General features: G+C 56.9%; 1 protein-coding gene across 2 annotated transcripts in view; it reads right to left on the bottom strand.

Annotated features, from left to right (window-relative positions):
* Window positions 1–19483, bottom strand: part of SCRIB (scribble planar cell polarity protein) — a 127819-nt gene that overhangs the window by 7900 nt on the left and 100436 nt on the right. The window contains exons 33-44 of one of the 2 annotated variants that reach the window (XM_059468822.1): window positions 17729–17770; window positions 16829–16957; window positions 14881–14994; window positions 13046–13093; window positions 11724–11889; window positions 9555–9723; window positions 7707–7796; window positions 6520–6699; window positions 3930–4079; window positions 3057–3196; window positions 2833–2870; window positions 1634–1708 (exon numbers count right to left, since the gene is read on the bottom strand). In XM_059468822.1, the coding sequence (XP_059324805.1) occupies window positions 1634–1708; window positions 2833–2870; window positions 3057–3196; window positions 3930–4079; window positions 6520–6699; window positions 7707–7796; window positions 9555–9723; window positions 11724–11889; window positions 13046–13093; window positions 14881–14994; window positions 16829–16957; window positions 17729–17770 (1341 nt within the window). Of the gene's footprint in view, window positions 1–1633; window positions 1709–2832; window positions 2871–3056; window positions 3197–3929; window positions 4080–6519; window positions 6700–7706; window positions 7797–9554; window positions 9724–11723; window positions 11890–13045; window positions 13094–14880; window positions 14995–16828; window positions 16961–17728; window positions 17771–19483 lie in introns of both variants that reach the window. The other variant, XM_059468814.1, reaches the window with a different exon arrangement.

Below are 19483 nucleotides of genomic sequence, written 5' to 3'. Positions count from 1 at the left end.
GTCCCAAAGGAGGCACTGCAGAGGGAATGTCCCAAAGGAGGGCACTGCCGAGGGCACATCCCAAAGGGTGGCACTGCCGAGGGCACATCCCAAAGGGTGGCACTGCAGAGGGCACGTCCCAAAGGGTGGCACTGGAGAGGGCACATCCCAAAGGAGGGCACTGCAGAGGCCACATCCCAAAGGGAGGCACTGGAAGGGCACATCCCAAAGGAGGGCACTGCAGAGGGCACATCCCAAAGGGTGGCACTGCAGAGGGAATGTCCCAAAAGAGGGCACTGCAGAGGGTATGTCCCAAAAGAGGGCACTGCAGAGGGCACATCCCAAAGGGAGGCACTGCAGAGGGAATGTTCCAAAGGAGGCACTGCAGAGGGAATGTCCCAAGGGGAGGCACTGGAGAGGGAATATCCCAAAGGAGGCACTGCAGAGGGCACGTCCCAAAGGAGGGCACTGCAGAGGGCACGTCTCAAAGGGAGGCACTGCAGAGGGCAGATCCAAAGGGAGGCACCCCAGGAAAATGAGGGATGATTCCAGCAGCAGAGCACCACCTCGAGGGACAGGTGTCAGTGAGGAACAGACACCAAATAAAGCAGGAGTGCCTGAGAATCCGCACAGTGCACTCCGACACAGCCAGCCTGCCTGCAGTGACACCTTTGTGTGTCCCCTGTGTGTCTGCAGTGCCACCTTTGTGTCCCCTCTGTGTCTGCAGTGACACCTTTGTGTCTGCAGCGACACCTTTGTGTCCCCTCTGTGTCTGCAGTGACACCTTTGTGTCCCCACAGCGAGCTCTCCCCCAGTGTAGCAGAGCTTGCTGGCTCTCCATGCCCTGAATCTGCTTCATGCTCTGTACACAGAACTAAAAACCCAACTAAATCCCTTCAGACACTAAAAACCCACCCAGAACCCCTCAGACACTAAAAACCCACCCAGAACCCTTCAGACACCAAAAACCCACCTAAACCCCTTCAGACACTAAAAACCCACCCAAACCCTTCAGACACAGGGAACCTGCCCAACTCAGCTGTCACTAATGCCACCAGGGCCTGACTGACCCAGTTTCAGCTCCCAGCCCTACAAGGTTGGTTCCAGTGGCCCCCAGAGCAGGGCCAGGGGTCAGGGTCACCTCCAGAGCTGGCAACCCATGACAGAAGAGCTCAGAACAGCCCATGTGAGGAGGGAGAAGCACCTCAGCATGGCTCTCACCCTCAGAACCAGGTGCTGACCCCACAGCTCACTGCCAGCAGGATTACAGCCTGAGAACACCCAGCTGCAGGACACAGGCACAGCCCAGCTGCAAGTTACATCTGCTCCAATCTGGCATTTGCTAGCCATCATTTCTGTCACTTTTTCTTCCCTTTCAGTTCTCATCTTTCACTTAACACTATTTCAGGAGCCATTCTGGTGAAGATGGAGCTGTTTTCTATCTGCAAAGCTTTTGTCATTCATTTTAAAACCCCCTGGACCAACCTTTCCCTAACTCCTCTTGGCTGGGGGCTCCAGGCAGCCCCCAGTTTTCAGCAGGACTGGTGTCCCTGCCCCAGGGCTCTGCAGAGGGCTCCCCAAACCCCTCAGCCTCAGTTCCTGCACCAGAGCAGGGCCTGGGCTGTGCAGAGGGGGCTCAGCATGCAGTTTGTACCTGGATTTCGTAAACAGGTTTGGAGGAAGGAATAGCAGCAAATTCCCGGTAGTCAAACTTCTTTTCAGACATTGACTAGAAGGGACAGCAGAGGGGAAGAAACAGAGAAGAGAGAGTGAGGGAGAGGAAGGGCTGGAGAGGCAGCAGCACGATGAGCAAGGGAAGCAGAGAGCCCAGCAGGGGCAGAGGGAGAGGCAGGAGAGCCTGGGCAGGGGATGTGGGACAGAGCTGGGATGTGGGACAGCCCTGGGACACCCTTGGGATGTGGGACAGTCCTGGGACAGCCCTGGGACGTGGGACAGCCCTGTGACACTGCCCTGGAGCTCTCCTGGGGGCAGGAGGGGTGTGAGCCCCAGAGGAAGTATCCCCTGCCCCAGTGAAATGTCAGTGCACACCAGGGCAGGGGGCAAAGCTGGTTCTGGGGAACTTCATGGCAAGGCTCCTGACAGCCAGGGCAGAGTCAGGACCTCACCCAGGGCTGGGTTATGGGGTGGCCTGGCAGGACAAGGCTCCCTCCCTGCAGCTGCTTTCCCTGCTCTTCCTAGTTCTTACAGGGCTGTGCTACAGAGCCCCATAGCTTTTACTCAGGGCTAGGAAAGGGAATATGCTGATTGCAGCTGCAGGTCTGCCCTGTGCTCTGGGGAAACACAGGGCCAAGGTCCCTGAGGGGAAGTGAAAGGATTTCTGAACCAGGGAAAGGTTCTCTGAACCAGGGAAAGGCTTTCTGAACTTGGGGAAAAGCTTTCTGAACCAGGGAAAGGCTTTCTGGACCTGGTGGAAACCTTTCTGAACCAGGAGGTGAAGCCGCACAGAAAGGATGGCTCCATAGAACAGGGGGCAGAGAGCAGATGTGCCCTGGGAGCTGCAATAAGGGGGGGAGTTCCTCTGGCCAGGAGTTTGGCCAAGTTCCATCCACAGATCCCCTCCCTTCCCTGCACCATGCAGCAAGGGCTGAGAGGGGCCCAGAGCTCCCAGCAGAGCTGAGCAACCAGGGAATGGCAGGATTTGGGAAGGGTGACAAAGGAATGGCAGGGGTTGGGAAAGGTGACAAAAGCAGGCAGGAGAACACCACACCAGCCTGAACAACCAGGGAATGGCAGGGCTTGGGAAAGGGGACAAAGGAATGGCAGGGTTTGGGAAAGGTGACAAAGGAATGGCAGGGTTTGGGAAAGGTGACAAAGGCAAGCAGAACACCATACCAGCCTTCCTGGGGAGGTGATGTTCCTGGGGCTGCAATCTGCAGGGGGGGACAGAAGGGCACAGTCAGTGACTTCCCAGAAGCAGGGAATTGCCCCCAGAGGCAGGAAATTGCCCCCATAAGCAGGGAATTGCCCCTCCCCCCCCCCCAGAAGCAGGGAACTGCCCCCAGAAGGAGGGAATTGCCCCCTATCAGCAGGAACTGCCCCCTGTCCCTGCCCCGTACCTTCCATGGGCGTGGGTGACGGTGTGGGTGCAGGGGACGGCGACTCTGCCAGCTGCTCCAGGGGGCTGCGCTTCCTGCCCTCCTTGGACTTGGCAATGACCATCTGGGCCTTGAGGGCATCCTGCTCCAGGGACTTCATCCTGCCAGGAACAGGGAGAGGGGTGGGACAGGAGCTGTGAGTGCTGCTGAGGGGGCAGAGCCACCCTACAGGGCAGGGACAGAGCAGGGACAGAGCCCTGGGCTCAGCACAAATCCCCCCAGGGTTCCCAGGGCAGGCAGGGGCACAGCTGGGCTGTCCTTTGCCACCCCCAAACACACCTGGGAGCACCTGTGCCACACACACAGAGCCTGGAGCTATGGACCAGCACACTGTGGGCAGCCCCAGAGTGCCAAAAAACAGGACAGGGACCTGAGCTGGGGACAGAACTGTGAGGATCACACAGGCAGGATCAGTGCTGGGGCTTCATCCTGCCCTGTGCTGCACCTGAACCCTCCTGTGCCAGCAGGAGAGCATGGAGGCCAGGCTGGATGGGGCCCTGAGCACCCTGGGATAGTGAAAGGTGTGGAAGGAGGTAGAACTGGGTGATCTCTAAGGTTCCTTCCAACCCCTCTGGGACCCTGTGACACAGCTGGGAAACATCAGAGCTGTCTGTTCCTTCCTCCCCACAGCTGTGAGACATCAGGGGTGTCTGTCCCTTCCTCCCCATCAGCCCCAGCACCCCCCTGCTCTCTGGGGTCACACCAGGGCCCAGCCGGGTCCTGCCCCAGGAGCCCCCAGCCAGGAGCATGCAGCTGTGGCAGGGCAGTGCACACCTGGATTGGCCTCCTGACCCTGGCCTGGGGACACAGACAGGAGCATGCAGCTGTGCACACCTGGATTGGCCTCCTCCTGCCCCAGGGGTGGCTCTCGAGGGCTGGCTCTGCCCTGGGGCAGCAGCAGCAGCTGCTCTCTGCCTGGACTGGTACAGCCTCCTGGCCAGGTCCTGCTCGTACTGCTTAATACTGTCTTCAAGGGTTGAGCATCTGAGGAGCAGCAGGAGGGACAGGAACAGGAGGGACAGGAGGGACAGGAACAGGAGGAGGAGGAGACGAAGAGATGATGGTGATGAACATTGCAGCAGACAAGAACAGGAAAAGAAAGAAACAGATACAGCAACAAACCCTGGGCAAGGGAAACTCGGCTCTGACACGGGGCAGCCTGGGCTGGGCTGGTCCCAGGTCTGATCCCACCCAGCAATGGGCACTGCTGGGGCAGCAGGAACCCCTGGGGCAGCCTGGGATGGTGCCCAGGAACAGCAGCACCCATCAGTGCCCACATCCGGGGGATCAGGCCACATCCAGGGGACACCTCCCAGTGCTGGGAGACACCAGGAACAGCTCCAGCCCCATGGAGGGACCAGGAACAGCTCCAGCCCCAGGGAAGGGACCAGCTGTGGCTGCCCCTGGATCCCTGGCAGTGCCCAAGGCCAAGCTGGATGGGACATTGGGAATTAAGAATTGCTCCCTAGCAGGGTGGGCAGCCCTGGCACAGGGTGCCCAGAGCAGCTGTGGCTGCCCCTGGATCCCTGGCAGTGCCCAAGGACGGGGCTTGGAGCAGCCTGGCACAGGGGAAGGTGTCCCTGCCATGTCATGGGTGGCACCAGACAAACCCTCAGGTCCCTTCCATCCCAAACTGTTCCATAGCTGTGCCAGGGGCTGTGTGTGCCCAGAACCCCTGTGTGAGCTGGGGCTGTGTGTGCACAGAGCACAGGGGTGCTGGGGAAGGGGCATCCCCCATCCTGGCAGGGCCCTGATGGCACAGGGACAGCAAGGAGAGCCCAAGGAGGGCAGAGTGAGGGTCACGAGTGACAGCACAGAGCAGAGAACCGGAGAGAAGCAAAGACAGGAGGTCAGAGAGGGAGGAACAAACCCAGTGGGACGGTGGGGCTGAGCCCCCCAGACAGGCCTCCCCTGCAGACAGGACCTGGCCAAAACCCTGTGCCCATTCCAGAGCTGGAAAAGGGGCCCTGAGAGCCCTGGATCCTCCTGGAGATCTGGGGCAGCAGGGAACAGTCCCTCCTGTCCCACAGAAAGGGACAAGGGCCTGCAGTGCCAGGACAAGGGGGAAGGAATGGATTCCCACTGCCAGAGGGGCAGGGCTGGAGGGGACCTCGGAAAATCCTTCCCTGGCAGCCCTGGCACAGGGTGACCCAAGAATCCTGTGGTGCCCCTGGCAGTGTTCCAGGCCAGGCTGGATGGGATATTGGGAATTAGGAATTGTTCCCTGTGAGGGTGGGCAGACCTGGCACAGGGTGCCCAGAGCAGCTGGGGATCCCTGGCAGTGCCCAAACCCAGGCTGGATGGGATATTGGGCAGGAATTGTTCCCTGGGAGGGTGTGAGGCCCTGGCACAGGGTGCCCAGAGAATCCTGTGGTGCCCCTGGATCCCTGGCAGTGTTCCACTCTTTCAAGGCTGATGGAACAGCTCATGTGGGTAAGAATGGGAATGGCCAGATCCTGCCACTCTTGGCTGCAGCAGGATGTCCAGCCCAGCTACCCTGGAAATGAGAAGTTCCATTTTTCCTTTTGGATGTGTGACCTTGCAGCCTCAGTGACACCATTCCAAAAGGGGCACAAACAAGGTGGGAACGGTGTGTGAGGGCAGGACACAGCCAGCACAGCACCCAGCTGGGTTTTGTCCATGGGGAGCTCCCCTGTGCAGGGCTGGGCAGCACTGGGGGAATCACAAGAGACAGGCTCAGCCAGGGCTTGGACAGATCCTGCACAGCCTCCCTCGACATCTGCCCCTGAAAGGGTCCCCATTCCCTGGTTTTACACCCTTTGGGTGCCAGATGTGCAGGAGCTGCCCTGCTGTGTGAAAGGATCTCCCATTCTCTGGTTTTATTCCCTTTAGGAGCTGCCCTGCTGTGTGAAAGGATCCCCCATTCCCTGGTTTTACTCCTTTAGGAGCAGCTCTGCCCTATAAAAGGATCTCCCATTCCCTGGTTTTATTCCTTTATGTCCCAGATGTGCAAGAGCTGCCCTGCTGTGTGAAAGGATCCCCACTCCCTGGTTTTACTTCTTTAGGAGCTGTCCTGCCCTGTAAAAGCATCCCCCACTCCCCAGTTTTACTCCTTTAGGAGCAGCTCTGCCCAGTAAAAGGATCCCCATTCCCTGGTTTTATTCCCTTTAGGAGCTGCCCTGCCCAGTAAAGGCATCCCCCATTCCCCGGTTTCACTCCTTTAGGAGCATCCCTGCCCTGTAACAGCATCCCCCACTGCCCGGTTTCCCTCCCTTTAATCCCCACACCCAGGACCAGCCCTGCCCAGTAAAAGCACCCTCCATTCCCCGGTTTCCCTCCCCTTATCCCCACCCCAGGAGTTTCCCTGTACTGTGCAAGCACCCTCCTTGCCCAGTTTCCCTGCCCTCATCCCCAGCCCGGAGCTGCCCCTCTCCCTCCCCGCAGGACAGGCAGCCCGGCTCACCGCGCCGCCCTCCACATGGCGCGTTTCTCGGCCTCCAGGGCGCGGCGCTCGGCCGGGGACAGCTCCTTGTCCTTGTCCTGCTGGGCCAGCAGCTCGGGGCTCTGCATCCGCAGCCGCTCCTGGTGCCGCCGCTCCGCCTTGGCCGTGCGCACGGGAGCGCCGGGCTCCGCGGGGGACAACCTGGACACGGGGGACAGGGGGGCTGTGAGGGGCTCACCTGGGCTGCAGGACTCACCTGCCAGCTCTGCACACCTGCCCCGCGCCATGGCAGCCTGCTCACCTGTCCCACTGCGCACGGGAGCGCCGGGCTCCGCGGGGGACAACCTGGGACACGGGGGACAGGGGCTCTGAGGGCCTGCAGGGCTCACCTGGCAGGCAGGGGCACCTGGGGGCACCTGCCCTGCAACCCTGGGAGCTCTGCTCACCTGCCAGCTCTGCACACCTGCCCTGTGCCCCTGCCAGCTCTGCTCACCTGCCAGCTCTGCTCATCTGCCCCGTGCCATGGCAGCTCTGCTCACCTGCCTGGTGCCACTGGCATGGGCTGCCATGGATGGGGAGGACACAGGAAAGCTCCTTGTAAGGAGTTTCTGGCTGGATGGGGCTTGGATTGTCCTGGGAGCACCCCCCGCAGTGTCACAGACATCTTTTATGAAAAATCCTTTCCTTAGGATTGTTCCTCCTGAGAAGCTGGGAGGCCTCAGGAACAAAATGTAAACAATGGTTATCTGCTGCTGTGGAATGCAACAGGTGCATCTGTGATTGGTCTCGTGTGGTTGTTTCTAATTAATGGCCAATCACAGTCAGCTGGCTCAGACAGAGAGCCGAGCCACAAGCCTTTGTTATCATTCCTTCTTTTTCTATTCTTAGCTGGCCTTCCGATGAAATCCTTTCTTCTATTCTTTTAGCATAGTTTTAATGCAATATATATAATAAAATAATAAATCAGCCTTCTGAAACATGGAGTCAGATCCTCATAACTTCCCTCATCCTCAGAGCCCTGTGAACACCAAAAGGCAGGGGGTTGAAACCAGAGGGTCTTGCAGGTCCCTCCCACCCAACCCAACCCAACCCACGCTGGGTTCCATGAGGTTGGCTCTGCTCAGTTCCCCTCCCTGCCTCCCCCAGACCCTTCCCTGGCAGCCCCTGGCTGTTGAAGGGAGGAACTCTGCAGCCCCTGCCCCACTCACCCCGACATGGAGTTGGTTCTGTGCTCAGGCTTGATGCCCTCCTCCAGGGAATTCCTCTGTGAGCTGCTGCTCTCACTGAGCTCCAAGGGCCTGGAGAAAGAGCCCTGTGAGCTGCAGCACCACGGGCTGCACACCCAGCCAAGGGTAAAGCTCCACCCCAGGAGAGCAACAATTGCTCCAGGGTGAAGTCACAGCACTCTGTGATCACTGCTGTAAACATTCCTGTGGGATCTCCTGAACATCCACACGAATAGCAGAACTCATTTCCTGCACCTGCAGGCCACCCAGCCACTCACACACACACACAAATCTTTCCTCAGTTTTCCTAATAAAGATATTTGTTGGGCTTTCTTTTCCTCTGGATCTCACCCTTCAGTCCTGGGAAGCAGGACCTCACTCTTGGCTTTGTTAGATGTGGCACAAAGGATTCCAAACAGAGGAGCCCAAGAAAGATTCCCTTTGGAAACCCTGGTCACCTGATCCTGATTTTACACCCTCATTAACAAATTAATTTGATTATTTTAAGTTGTTCCATGAGATGGGCTATGGAGCTGGCTGGGAGAGCTGGGGGTGCTCAGTTTATGGTGACACCCAGCTCTGATTTTTACTGCTCAAGTTTATTTTAATTAAATTTCAGTTTCTCTTCCAGCATGAGGAAGAATATTTCAAGAAACACAACTTCAGCCTCTTCCACTGCCTCCCTTGCATCCAAGCATAAATAATAAACAACTGATGGAGCCAGGCTTCCTGTCCTTCAGCATGCCATGTTTCAGGATGAGAACAGGAGGGATCAGGGGGGCTTCCAGGGAACCAAGGGGCTGTGTGTGACTGCTTTCCTCCTTGGAGCTGCCCCAGCTCAGAGGGGCAGGGGCAGTCTCAGGGAACTGTGATGTGAGAAGGTCCTCCAGTGAGACTGGGCAGAAACAACAGAGAGAAATGAGATTGCAGTGCCAGGGAGTGTTCTGCCACTGTGACTGAGATGTGTTTGTGGAGAGCACACTGTCTGTGCCAAAGGCTTCAAAGGCAGATAAGGACAGCTTCAGCTTTACTTCAGTGCATTCTGAATTTATCTGGAGCCTTTCAGAATCCTGTTCTCGTTCCTCTGTTCTATGCCCAAGAATTAGAAAAAACCATCAAGGTAACCTGGAGGCCAAGTCCCAGAGAACGGGGAAACAAGCCTAAAAAAACCCAAATCTGTTTTAGCATCACTTTATCATTCAGCTTATCCTGAAGCATCTCTCTAAAATCAACCTCTCTCCACACCCTGGGGCACAGCTGAAGGAGCTGCTCCCTGGAAAGAGTGAGATGTAAAACTTGGCCTTTTCTGAAGCAGAAATCTGTGCCAGCCCTGTGCCCTGAGAGCTCCTGGGACTCTCTGCCCGTGGGAGGTGCAGGGCTGCCTGCTTTGGGTGAGACAGAGTAGAAATTCTCCAGAGTAGAAATCCATTTGGATTTAGGTGGAATGCACATCTTTGAGCCTGTGGTTAGAAAACACAGCTATGTAACCTGACTGCAAACCTAGGCTGGGAAACTGCTTCAGTGAAGGACAGAGAGAAGGGGGGAGACAGAGAGACTGCTGTGAGAGCAGGCCAGCCTGACCTAGGAATTATTTCTGGTAAAGAAGAACTAGTGGCAAATGTCACGCAAAATTTGTAAAAATGAATATGCATGAACCTAATGTGAAATTGTATGAATATGTATTTGAGAGGGGGATAAAAAGGGACCTGAAGTTCCCATGTCTTTTAAGGAGAGCAATCTCCACATGTAATAATAAACATACCGGCTTTACAACTTGCACAAAGCTGTGGAATTTTTGGTTATCTCTGCAAAACAAGGGTGCTGCCTTACCGAGCTGCTGGAGCCTGGCTGCTCCTCCCATTCAGCCTCTCCACCTTGTACTCCACGCCCTCGATGATGACGCTGGACTGCACGGCCTGGGGCGCCTGCCTGCCCTCCTCCTCCTCCTCCTCAGCTTCCTCCTCCAGCAGCAGGGCTCGCTGCTGCTGCAGCTTGCGGGCTGCAGGGACACAGGAGGCAGATCACACACCTGGCAATGAAACCCCCCGGAAGGGATTGTGGGGGAGGTCTTGGCACTGAACCCCCAGGGTGGGACTGTGGGCAGATCCTGATAATGAACCCCCAGGACGGGACCTGTGGGGGGGTCCTGGCACTGAACCTGCAAGATGGGACCTGTGCGAGGGTCCTGACAATGAAACCCCCAGGATGGGACTGCGGGCAGGTCCTGACAATGAAACCCCCAGGATGGGACTGCGGGCAGGTCCTGGCACTGAACCCCCAAGAGATTCAATCCTGACGCTGAACCTGCAGGATGGGACCTGTGGGCAGGTCCTGGCACTGAATCCCCCAGGATGGAACCTCTGGGCAGGTCCTTCTCACCCCTGCAAGTCTGGGCTGGTTTCAGTCCATCCCCTCTCCATGAACACCTTTGTTCCTCACACTTCCACCAGTGATGCAACAAACTGTGCATGGTTTCCTCAGCTCCCCCTTTCCTTATCCACCAGATTTCCATCCCTGGACACCCAGGGCAGGTTTCCAGCAGATTTCCCAGTGCACTCAGCCTCACCCTGGAATTGGGCACAGTTTCTCCTGCCCTTTTCCCAGAGGGAAGGAAGGCCGTGGCAGCCTGCATCTGCCCCATGCCTCCTGCAGGAGCCAAGGCTGGGTGCTGGTGCTGGCCCCATGCGTGGCAGCGGCCCTGGGACAGCTCTGCTGGTGAGCACAACATCACCAGAGGGTCAGGAACAGAGGGGACAGGAGCAGGCAGCTCTGGGGCAGGTGTCCTACAGGTCACACAGGGGTGCTCCTCAGGGCTCAGCCCTGGGGCAAGACTAAAAATCTTAAAAATATAAAAATAATATTAAAAAGAAAAAACATTAAAAATAAATTAAAATTCTTAAAAATATAAAAATAATATTAAAATTATTAATAAAATAATTTTTCTGCATTCTGCAGGAGCTGAATGCAACAGGAACACTGCTGCTGATGCCAAACTGGGAGCTGCTGGTGGCTCTCTCAAGGGCCATGGAGCCCTACAGGAGGGTGCAGACAGGCTGGAACACTGGGCAACCGTTACTGGCATGAAACTGAACCAAATGCCAGGTTCAGGTACGCTTTGGAGAGGAGTGGCTGGAAAGCTCGGTAAAAATGCTTTTGTCCACTTCACCTTGTTCCTTATCACCTCCTAAAGCAACTATAGGTAGGACTCGATGATCTTTAAGGTCTCTCCCAACCGAGTCATTCTGTGAATTCTGTGAACTCTCAAGCAAGAGGGAATGACAACACAAAGGAGAGCAGCAATGCAGCTCCTGGTGCAGCCCTGGAGCAGCACAGTGAGCTCTGAGCTCTGCTGCCAGTCCTGTGTGAGGGTGCCACTCACCTGGAGCTGGCACAGCCCCACTGTGGGCAGGGGCCTCACACATGTCCCTGAAGTGTTTATTGCAGGCTGCAGGCACAGAGCCCAGAGCAGGGAGCCTGGAATGCCCTGTGCCCTGCAGGGAGAGCTCTGTGAGAGCTGAACTGCAGCTGGAGAGGAGAAGGCTGCAGGCAGGACTCACTGCAGCCCTGCAGCACCCAGAGGGGCTCAGGGGGGCTCTGGACACAGGGCTGGAGGGGGGATGGCTTCAGGGATGGATTTGGGAAGGGACCCTGCCCAGAGCAGCTGTGGCTGCTCCATCCCTGGAAGTGTTCCAGGCCAGACTGGAGCCACTGGTCTGAGGCAAGGAGTCCTTGCCCACGGCAGGGGTGGCACTGAGTGGGTTAAAAGTCCCTCCAACCCAACCCAAACCCTTCTGTGATTCCATGATACAGGACACCTGAAACTACAGCACTGCACCAACCCAGGCAGTATCAGTGCAGCATGCACAGAATTGCTCAGCATTCACTTCAAATAATTCCCAGTCCTTACAATAACCACCCAGGGGCTTCTGGAAGTGCTGCATTTCTGTGGCAAAGGAATCCCTTAGCAGGACAACCCTCTGAGCACACAGTGCTACGTACCCTCCTCCTCTTTCATCTTCTTCAGGTCGTCCTCCCCCACCAGGGACACGCGCTTGGGAGGCTTGTCCAGGTGCTGCTGCTTCACCTCAATCTCAAAATACTTCTGCCTCTCCCGGAAGGACCTCTGCTCAGGGCTGTGCTGGCCCCCGGGGCTGTGGGCGGCCACCTGCAAGGGCCAGAACGCTGCTCAGGGGGCACACGGGGACACCCAGGGACAGGGGGCACACAGGGACACACAGGGACAGGGGGCACACGGGGACTTTCAGGGACAGGGGACACACGGGGACACCATGGGACAGGGGGCACACGGGGACAGGGGGCACACAGGGGGCACACGGGGACAGGGGGCACACGGGGACACACAGGGACAGGGGACACACGGGGACACCATGGGACAGGGGGCACACGGGGACACACAGGGACAGGGGGCACACAGGGGGCACACAGGGACAGGGGGCACACGGGGACACACAGGGACAGGGGGCACATGGGGACACCCAGGGACAGGGGGCACCCAGGGACACCATGGGGCACCCAGCCACAGCACTGCCCAGGCACAAGGGGCACTCAGGGATATGGGGCACCCAGGGACACCATGGGGCACCCAAGGACAGCACTGCCCACCCAGCCACAGCACTGCCCCCCAGGCACAGGGGGCACCCAGGCACAGGGGGCACACAGGGACACACAGGGACACCCAGGGACACCATGGGACAGGGGGCACCCAGCCACAGCACTGCCCACTCAGCCCCAGCACTGCCCACCCAGCCCCATGCCACCCTATCCCTTGCTCTGCCAGCTGCCCCATCCCCTCAGTTCCCACTGTGCCCCATCCTCTCAGCTCTCACTTTGCCCCCTCCTCTCCTCCTCCTGCTCCTCCCCAGCCCTCCCACACTCTGCCCCATCCCTCCACTGTTGCAGACATCTTTTTGTGAAAATCTTTTCTTTAGGATTTTTCTCTCCTGAGAAGCTGGGAGGCCTCAGGAACAAAATGTAGACATTGGTTATCGGCTGTGGAATGCATCAGGTGTGTCTGTGACTGGGCCATCTTGAATGTTTACAATTAATGGCCAACCACAGACCAGAGAGCTTGGACTCTGTCAGAGCCACAGACCTTTGTTATTCACTCTTTGCTATTCTATTCTATTCTTAGCTGGCCTTCTGACGAAACCTTTCCTTCTATTCTTTAGTATAGTCGTAACGTAACATATATCAATCAGCCTTCTGAGCATGGAGCCAACATTCTCATCTCTTCCCCCATCCAAGAACCCCTGTGACCACCATCACACCCCACCCACACCCCCATGACTCCCAGCACCCACCTCCAAGGCCATTTTGGTGTTTTCTGTGCTGCTCTGACCAGACAGTTCCTAAGGACAGAGAGAAACAAGCATGTTCCAAAAGGAAAGGTTCCAGCCCTGTGCCCCAAGGCCAGGCAGCTGACACAGGTCCCCAAACTGTCCCTGAATTCACACAGATTTAACAAGGCTTAGCAATGGTCAGGAGTGAGGATTTATGGTAAACTGAGGGTTAAACAGAACCAGGTGTGACAACTCCTGAAAGGGAGAAACTGAAAATCACAGGAAACAGGCACCAAACAGGAGCAGGGGCTGGAGGGGAGTCACAGGAGCTGGCAGGACCCACTCACACTTTGCTTGCATCAAAGACAAAACCACCCAAAATTTACTTTAAAGAAGCAGAGATGCCATCAGAAGGAATGAAATCTGTATTTACTGGGATACATAACAGAATGTTGGATGAACAGAACTTCAGAGGGATAAAATTGATCCCCAAAATCCATCTGTTAACCAGGAATCCATAGGGGCAAACTGAGAACTGCAAACTAGTTATGGAAAATAAGGAAGTTTTACAATTAGACAAACTGAAATGACCCACAAAGAGAGAGCAAGGAGATGATCTCTGGCTTTATCCAAACACTCCAAAAATTTGTGAATTCAGAATTCAGAACTGGAGTGGATCTGCCTGAGCAACCTCCTACAGCTCTGGAGATGTTTGACCAACGCTCTCAGGCCCATGGTGGGGTTCCTGGGGGTGTCCTGAGCTGGATCTGATGATCCTTGTGGGTCCCTTCCAAATCAGGACGTCCCAGGATTCTGGGATTCCAGGATTCCAACACCCAAGGCTGCCCTGTTCTGCAGGGGGAACTGAGGCAGTGACCTCCAAGGCCTCAGCTAGCCTGGACTGTTCCAGGATTCAGCTAGATGGCAGGGAAAGGAAGAGTCCCAGTGAAAATCAAAATCTACCCAAAAATGTCTCAGCACAGGTTTAGCCAGGCCCTGGAACCTGGAATTTCAGAGTTCCTTTGCGTGGTTGTACATCAGTATCCCAATGTCCAGGGAGAACAACAATGCTTGAGATTCCAGGAGCTTCCAGGATCTGACACAGCCAGGACCCTGCCAGGATGAACATCTGCCCCATCACACATTCCAACAGGACCTGACACAGCCAGGACCCTGCCAGGGTGAACATCTCATCACCAACACAGGACCCTGCCAGGATGAACATATGCACCATCTACACACATTCCAACTCCAACAGGACCTGACAGAGACAGGACCCTGCCAGGATGAACATCTGCATCACCCACACACTCCAAATCCAGCACAGGACCCTGCCAGGATGAACATCTGCACCACCCACACACTCCAACAGGACCTGACACAGCCAGGACCCTGCCAGGGTGAACATCTGCATCACCCACAGACTCCAAATCCAGCACAGGACCCTGCCAGGATGAACATCTGCATCACCCACACACTCCAAATCCAGCACAGGACCCTGCCAGGGTGAGCATCTGCACCACCCACACACTCCAAATCCAGCACAGGACCCTGCCAGGATGAACATCTGCACCACCCACACACTCCAACAGGACCTGGCACAGCCAGGACCCGGCCAGGGTGAGCATCTGCACCATCCACACACTCCAACAGGACCTGGCACAGCCAGGACCCGGCCAGGATGGATGCCCTGTGGATCTGCACCATCCACACAGGACCCTGCTAGGATGACCATCTCATCACCAGAGCCTTTCCAGGGTGACCATCCCATCCCCAGCCCTTCCAGCTCTCCCAGGCCCTGGCCATGTCCCCAGCTGTCCCTGCAGGGCGGGCTGGTGCCACCAGGGCTGGCTTACCTGTGTCCCCAGCAGGGGCTGGGACAGGGGCACTGCTGCAAAGGTCTTGTAGGCCTGCTTGACATTGATGGGCACCTCGTCAGGGGATGGTGGCGACGGCGGCGATGGCTTTGGCTGCAGGGACAGACAGACAGACAGACAGGAGGCAAAGGTGAGCACAGGTGAACACAGGTGGGGGGAAAACCCATACGGGGGAAACACAGCCTGAGACTTGGCCTGCAAAGCCTGGTAAGGGGGATATGGAAGGAACAGGTCAGGGAACACGTAAGGGATCTGTGAGCCTTGGGAAGGCAATCTCAGCCTCTGCTGCTGAGCCCTGGGCAGGAGCACCAGGAGCAGAGCACTGCACACACACTGTGCACAGCAGCACGAGGGTCACAGCCTGTTCTGTTCCATGCACAGTGAAGGAATGGTGCTTTTGGTGGCACAGACCTTCACTGACCCGATGGGAATGTTGTGACACATCCTCTGGCCAAGGGCACATTGCTGTCCCAGTCCTTGAGGATTTACACCCAATTCAACCTACCTGAATCAGGGTTTTGTGGGCTAGAACTGGACAGCTACACATTGATTTCTATTTAGGGCTGAACAAGAGCCCCTCTAGTGGAAGGTGTCTCTGTTTTTAAGGTCCCTCCCAACCCAAAGCACCCTGTGATTCCAGGATCTGATCCAGGGATCTGTGATGGGGAGGAGATCTGCCTTTGATCCCAAATTTTCCTCTGCAGAATTACACTTACACATCTGACAAGGTCTGAGGGGATGTTCCTGGTCCTGTCACTGTCTTTGCTGGTCCCTCCCTCACCCAGCCCCTGCAGCACTGGGGGTCCTGCTCTAAGCACCACAGAGATGGAAGGGTGGGGGGCAACGGCACCCAAACCTTCCTCCTCCTCCTCCTCTGGAGAGGAAATCCCCTCCAGCTGCTCATCCCTCCAGCTGCACCAATCCAGTTCTGGTTCTGGCTTTTCTTAGTGCTGGACTAGGGTTAAACAATGCTGTCTGATGGGCTAAAGCACAGCACAGTGAGGTCAGGAGAGCGGTGAAATGTGAGCCATGCCCATTCCATGGGTTCTGTACAGCCTGCAAATCAGGTCTCTGATATCTCTGGTATCCCACTGCACCAGCTCCAGCAGGGATAGAAGGGCTGGATTGATGGAATCTCACCCAGCATGGTTTGTGTAAAGGACTGAAAGCCCATCCAGTCATGGGCAGGGACACCTTCCACTATTCCTTCCACTTTTATATGAAGGGACACAGGTCTTGCCTCGTGACAAAGACAAAAACACCTGAATTTTTCTCCCCCATCCACAAACAGCCCCAGAAACAAGAACCTTTCAAAAACAATGAGGACACCTGGTCACCACACCAGAGTGACCAGGCATGTGGTGACCACACCAGAGTGACCAGGACATGTGGTGACCAAACCAGAGTGACCAGGGACATGGTGGCCACACCAGAGTGACCAGGGACATAGTCATCAAACCAGAGTGACCAGGACATATGGTCACCAAACCAGAGTGACCAGGGACATAGTCATCAAACCAGAGTGACCAGGGACATGATGACCACACCAGAGTGACCAGGCACATGGTGACCACACCAGAGTGACCAGGCACGTGGTCACCAAACCAGGGTGACCAGGCACGTGGTGACCACACCAGAGTGACTAGGCATGTGGTCACCAAACCCCAGAGACCAGGCATGTGGTCAGCACACCAGAGTGGCCAGGCACATGGTTACCAAGCAGAGTGACCAGGACACATGGTCACCAAGCAGAGTGACCAGGCACGTGGTCAGCACACCAGAGTGACCAGGCACGTGGTGACCAAACCAGTGACCAGGCACGTGGTGACCATGCAGAGCCCCCTCTGGGAGGGCTCCTGCCCCCGACATGGCACTGCACCACCCGGGGCAGCCACAGGGCTCTGGGGAGGGCTCCCTGGGCACTTACAGAGCTGTGGGTCCTGAAGCAGGGCTGGGGCTGCTGGAAGGGGTTGGGGCTGTCCCCCTCCTCGGCCCTGAGTGCCACAGCGGCGCTCGGTCGCACGCGGGACAGCGGCTGGATGACGCCGGGCTTGGTCTGCTGGTGCCAGGGCAGCGTGGGCAGGGCACAGGAGGGCAAGGGGGCACAAAGAGAAGAGAAACGAGCAGTTAGGGCAGCCAGGTGTCTGCCATGCAGCTGAATAAACAAACCCATGCAAATCCATGCATCCCCACTTCTCTCCTCGGCTGTGCTGCTGTTCCAGCTGCAGGAGCCAACACCAAATGAGACTCATCCAGGGAAGGGTTACACAGCACCACTGCACTGCAGAGAACAAAAGGAAGGACCAAAGGAAGCACCTGCCAGACCAGCAGCAGCTACAGGGGTTGGCAGGGTATGGTGAGTGTGACCAAGCTCAGAAAATGAGAGCACCAGGGATGGAAGGAAGGAAACATCAGCCAGGAATATGGGAACTGGCACAAGCTGTGGATGGAAGTGAACCAGGTTGGTTCTGATGAGAAATGCAGTTACTGGAGCAGAGGTGAGAGGCTAAAACCTCTCCTACATGTCACCATCACTGCTGGAGGCTGTGTGAAAGTGAGCAAAGCACCTGCAAGTGGAGAGAGTGGCACAGGGACTGGGTAAGGCAGCAAAACCTGCAGGAGGAGAAACAGCAATAAAAGCTGCAAAAACAGCTCGACTGGGTTTTCACATGGACCATATCTGAGACCTGATGCATTTGTACAAACTCGAGGCATAGTGGAAGACTGGAGGAGACAGACTAGGAGCCAAGAGGAGGAAGGAACAAGCTCCAAGTGCTGGGGGATGCACAGGGACAGCACAGTCAGGTTTCACAGCAGCTGTACTCACTGATTTACTGTCATCCTGCGATGTGATGAAGTTAATGGAAGCCTGCAAACAGAAACACAGGGGTAAATCTGGAGTCTGGAAGCCTTTGTTTACCCCTGCCCCACTGCCCACCCTGTGAGGGGAGCTCCAGGTGCCACAGAACCCCAGTCCTTGCCTCTTCAGGTGAGGACAGCCCACGTGCACGAGCCTCTCCCAGCCCCTGTGCTGTGTGAGGAGACCCTCACAGCTCTCTGCACATCTCCAAACCCTGAGCCCAACTGTGGGACAGTCCTGGCCGTGGGCACAGCCCCTGCTCCTGCTCCCTGGACATTCCCTGGGCACATTCTCTGGGCACAGCCCCTGCTCCAGGTCACATTCCCTGCTCCTGCTCCCTGGCACATTCCCTGGGCACATCCCCATGACACATCCCCTGCTCCTGGGCACACTCCCTGGCACATTCCCTGGGCACATCCCCCGGTCCCTGGGCATTCCCTGGGCACATCCCTTGCTCCTGCTCCCTGGGCACATCTCCAAACTCTGAGCCCAACTCTGGGACAGCTCTGGCCCGGGGCACAGCCCCTGCTCCTGCTCCCTTGACATTCCCTGGCACATTCCTGGGCATTGCCCCTGCTCCTGCTCCCTGGCACATCTCCTGGTACATTCCTTGGGCATATCCCCTGCTCTGGGCACATTCCCTGCTCCTGGCCCATGGCACACTCCCTGGCACAGTCTCTGCTCCTGGTCCCTGGGTACGTTCCATGGGCACATTCCCTGGGCACATCCCCTGCTCCTGGTCCCTGGCACATTCCTGGGCACATTCCCATGGCACATCCCCTGTTCCTGGTCCCTGGTACATTCCCTGGCACATTCCTGGGCACATCCCCTGCTCCTGGTCCATGGCACATCCCCTGGGCACATCCCCATGGCACATGGCCACCCTGCACACCTGCCCCAGCCCGAGCAAAGCTGTCCCCCCCTGCTCTTCCCAGGCACTCGTGGTGCCACCACAGCAGCAGCTGACAGGGAGCAGCCCCTCGTGCCTCGAGTGCCAGCGGGGTGCTGCTCCCTGGGGGACCCCAGGGGATGCCAGGACACCCTGTGGGGATCCTGAGCCCCCGCGGGGATGTTGGGTCTCCGTGCGGATTCTGAGCCCCCGAGGAGATGCCAGGATGCCATGGAGATGTTGGGTCCACGTGGGGCCCCAGTGGGGATGGCCAGGTTCCCGTGTGGATCCCATGGGGATGGCAGGCCCCCCAAGGGCTCCCCGTGGGGATGTTGGGTCCCCATGGGCCGTGGTGCCAGCGCAGGGCAGCGCAGCAGCCAGGTGGGCAGCGCAGCAGCCGTGCAGGGGCACACTGCACACCGCGAGCAGCACTTACGCAGCGCTGTAAACTATGAGCAGCCCTTACACAGCACCACATACCGTGAGCACCACTTAAAAGAGCAGCCTTTACAAAGCACTCCACACCATGAGCAGCACTTACACAGCACTGCACACCATAAGCAGTGCTTACAAAGCCCTGCACACCACGAGCAGCGTTTACAAAGCGCTGTAAACCATGAGCAGCACTTACACAGCACTCCACACCATAAGCAGCGCTTACAAAGCGCTCCACACCATGAGCAGCACTTATAAATCCCTGCACACCTTGAGCAGCACTTACAAAGCCCTGCACACCAGGAGCAGCACTTACAAAGCACTGTAAACTATGAGCAGCCCTTACAAAGCGCCGTAAACCATTACAAAGCCTTACAAAGCACTGCACACCATGAGCA

The sequence above is a fragment of the Ammospiza nelsoni genome, chromosome 1, assembly GCF_027579445.1.
Source record: "Ammospiza nelsoni isolate bAmmNel1 chromosome 1, bAmmNel1.pri, whole genome shotgun sequence".
In the NCBI taxonomy this organism is placed as follows: Eukaryota; Metazoa; Chordata; class Aves; order Passeriformes; family Passerellidae; genus Ammospiza; species Ammospiza nelsoni.
This window is presented reverse-complemented; position numbering and strand designations above follow the sequence as displayed.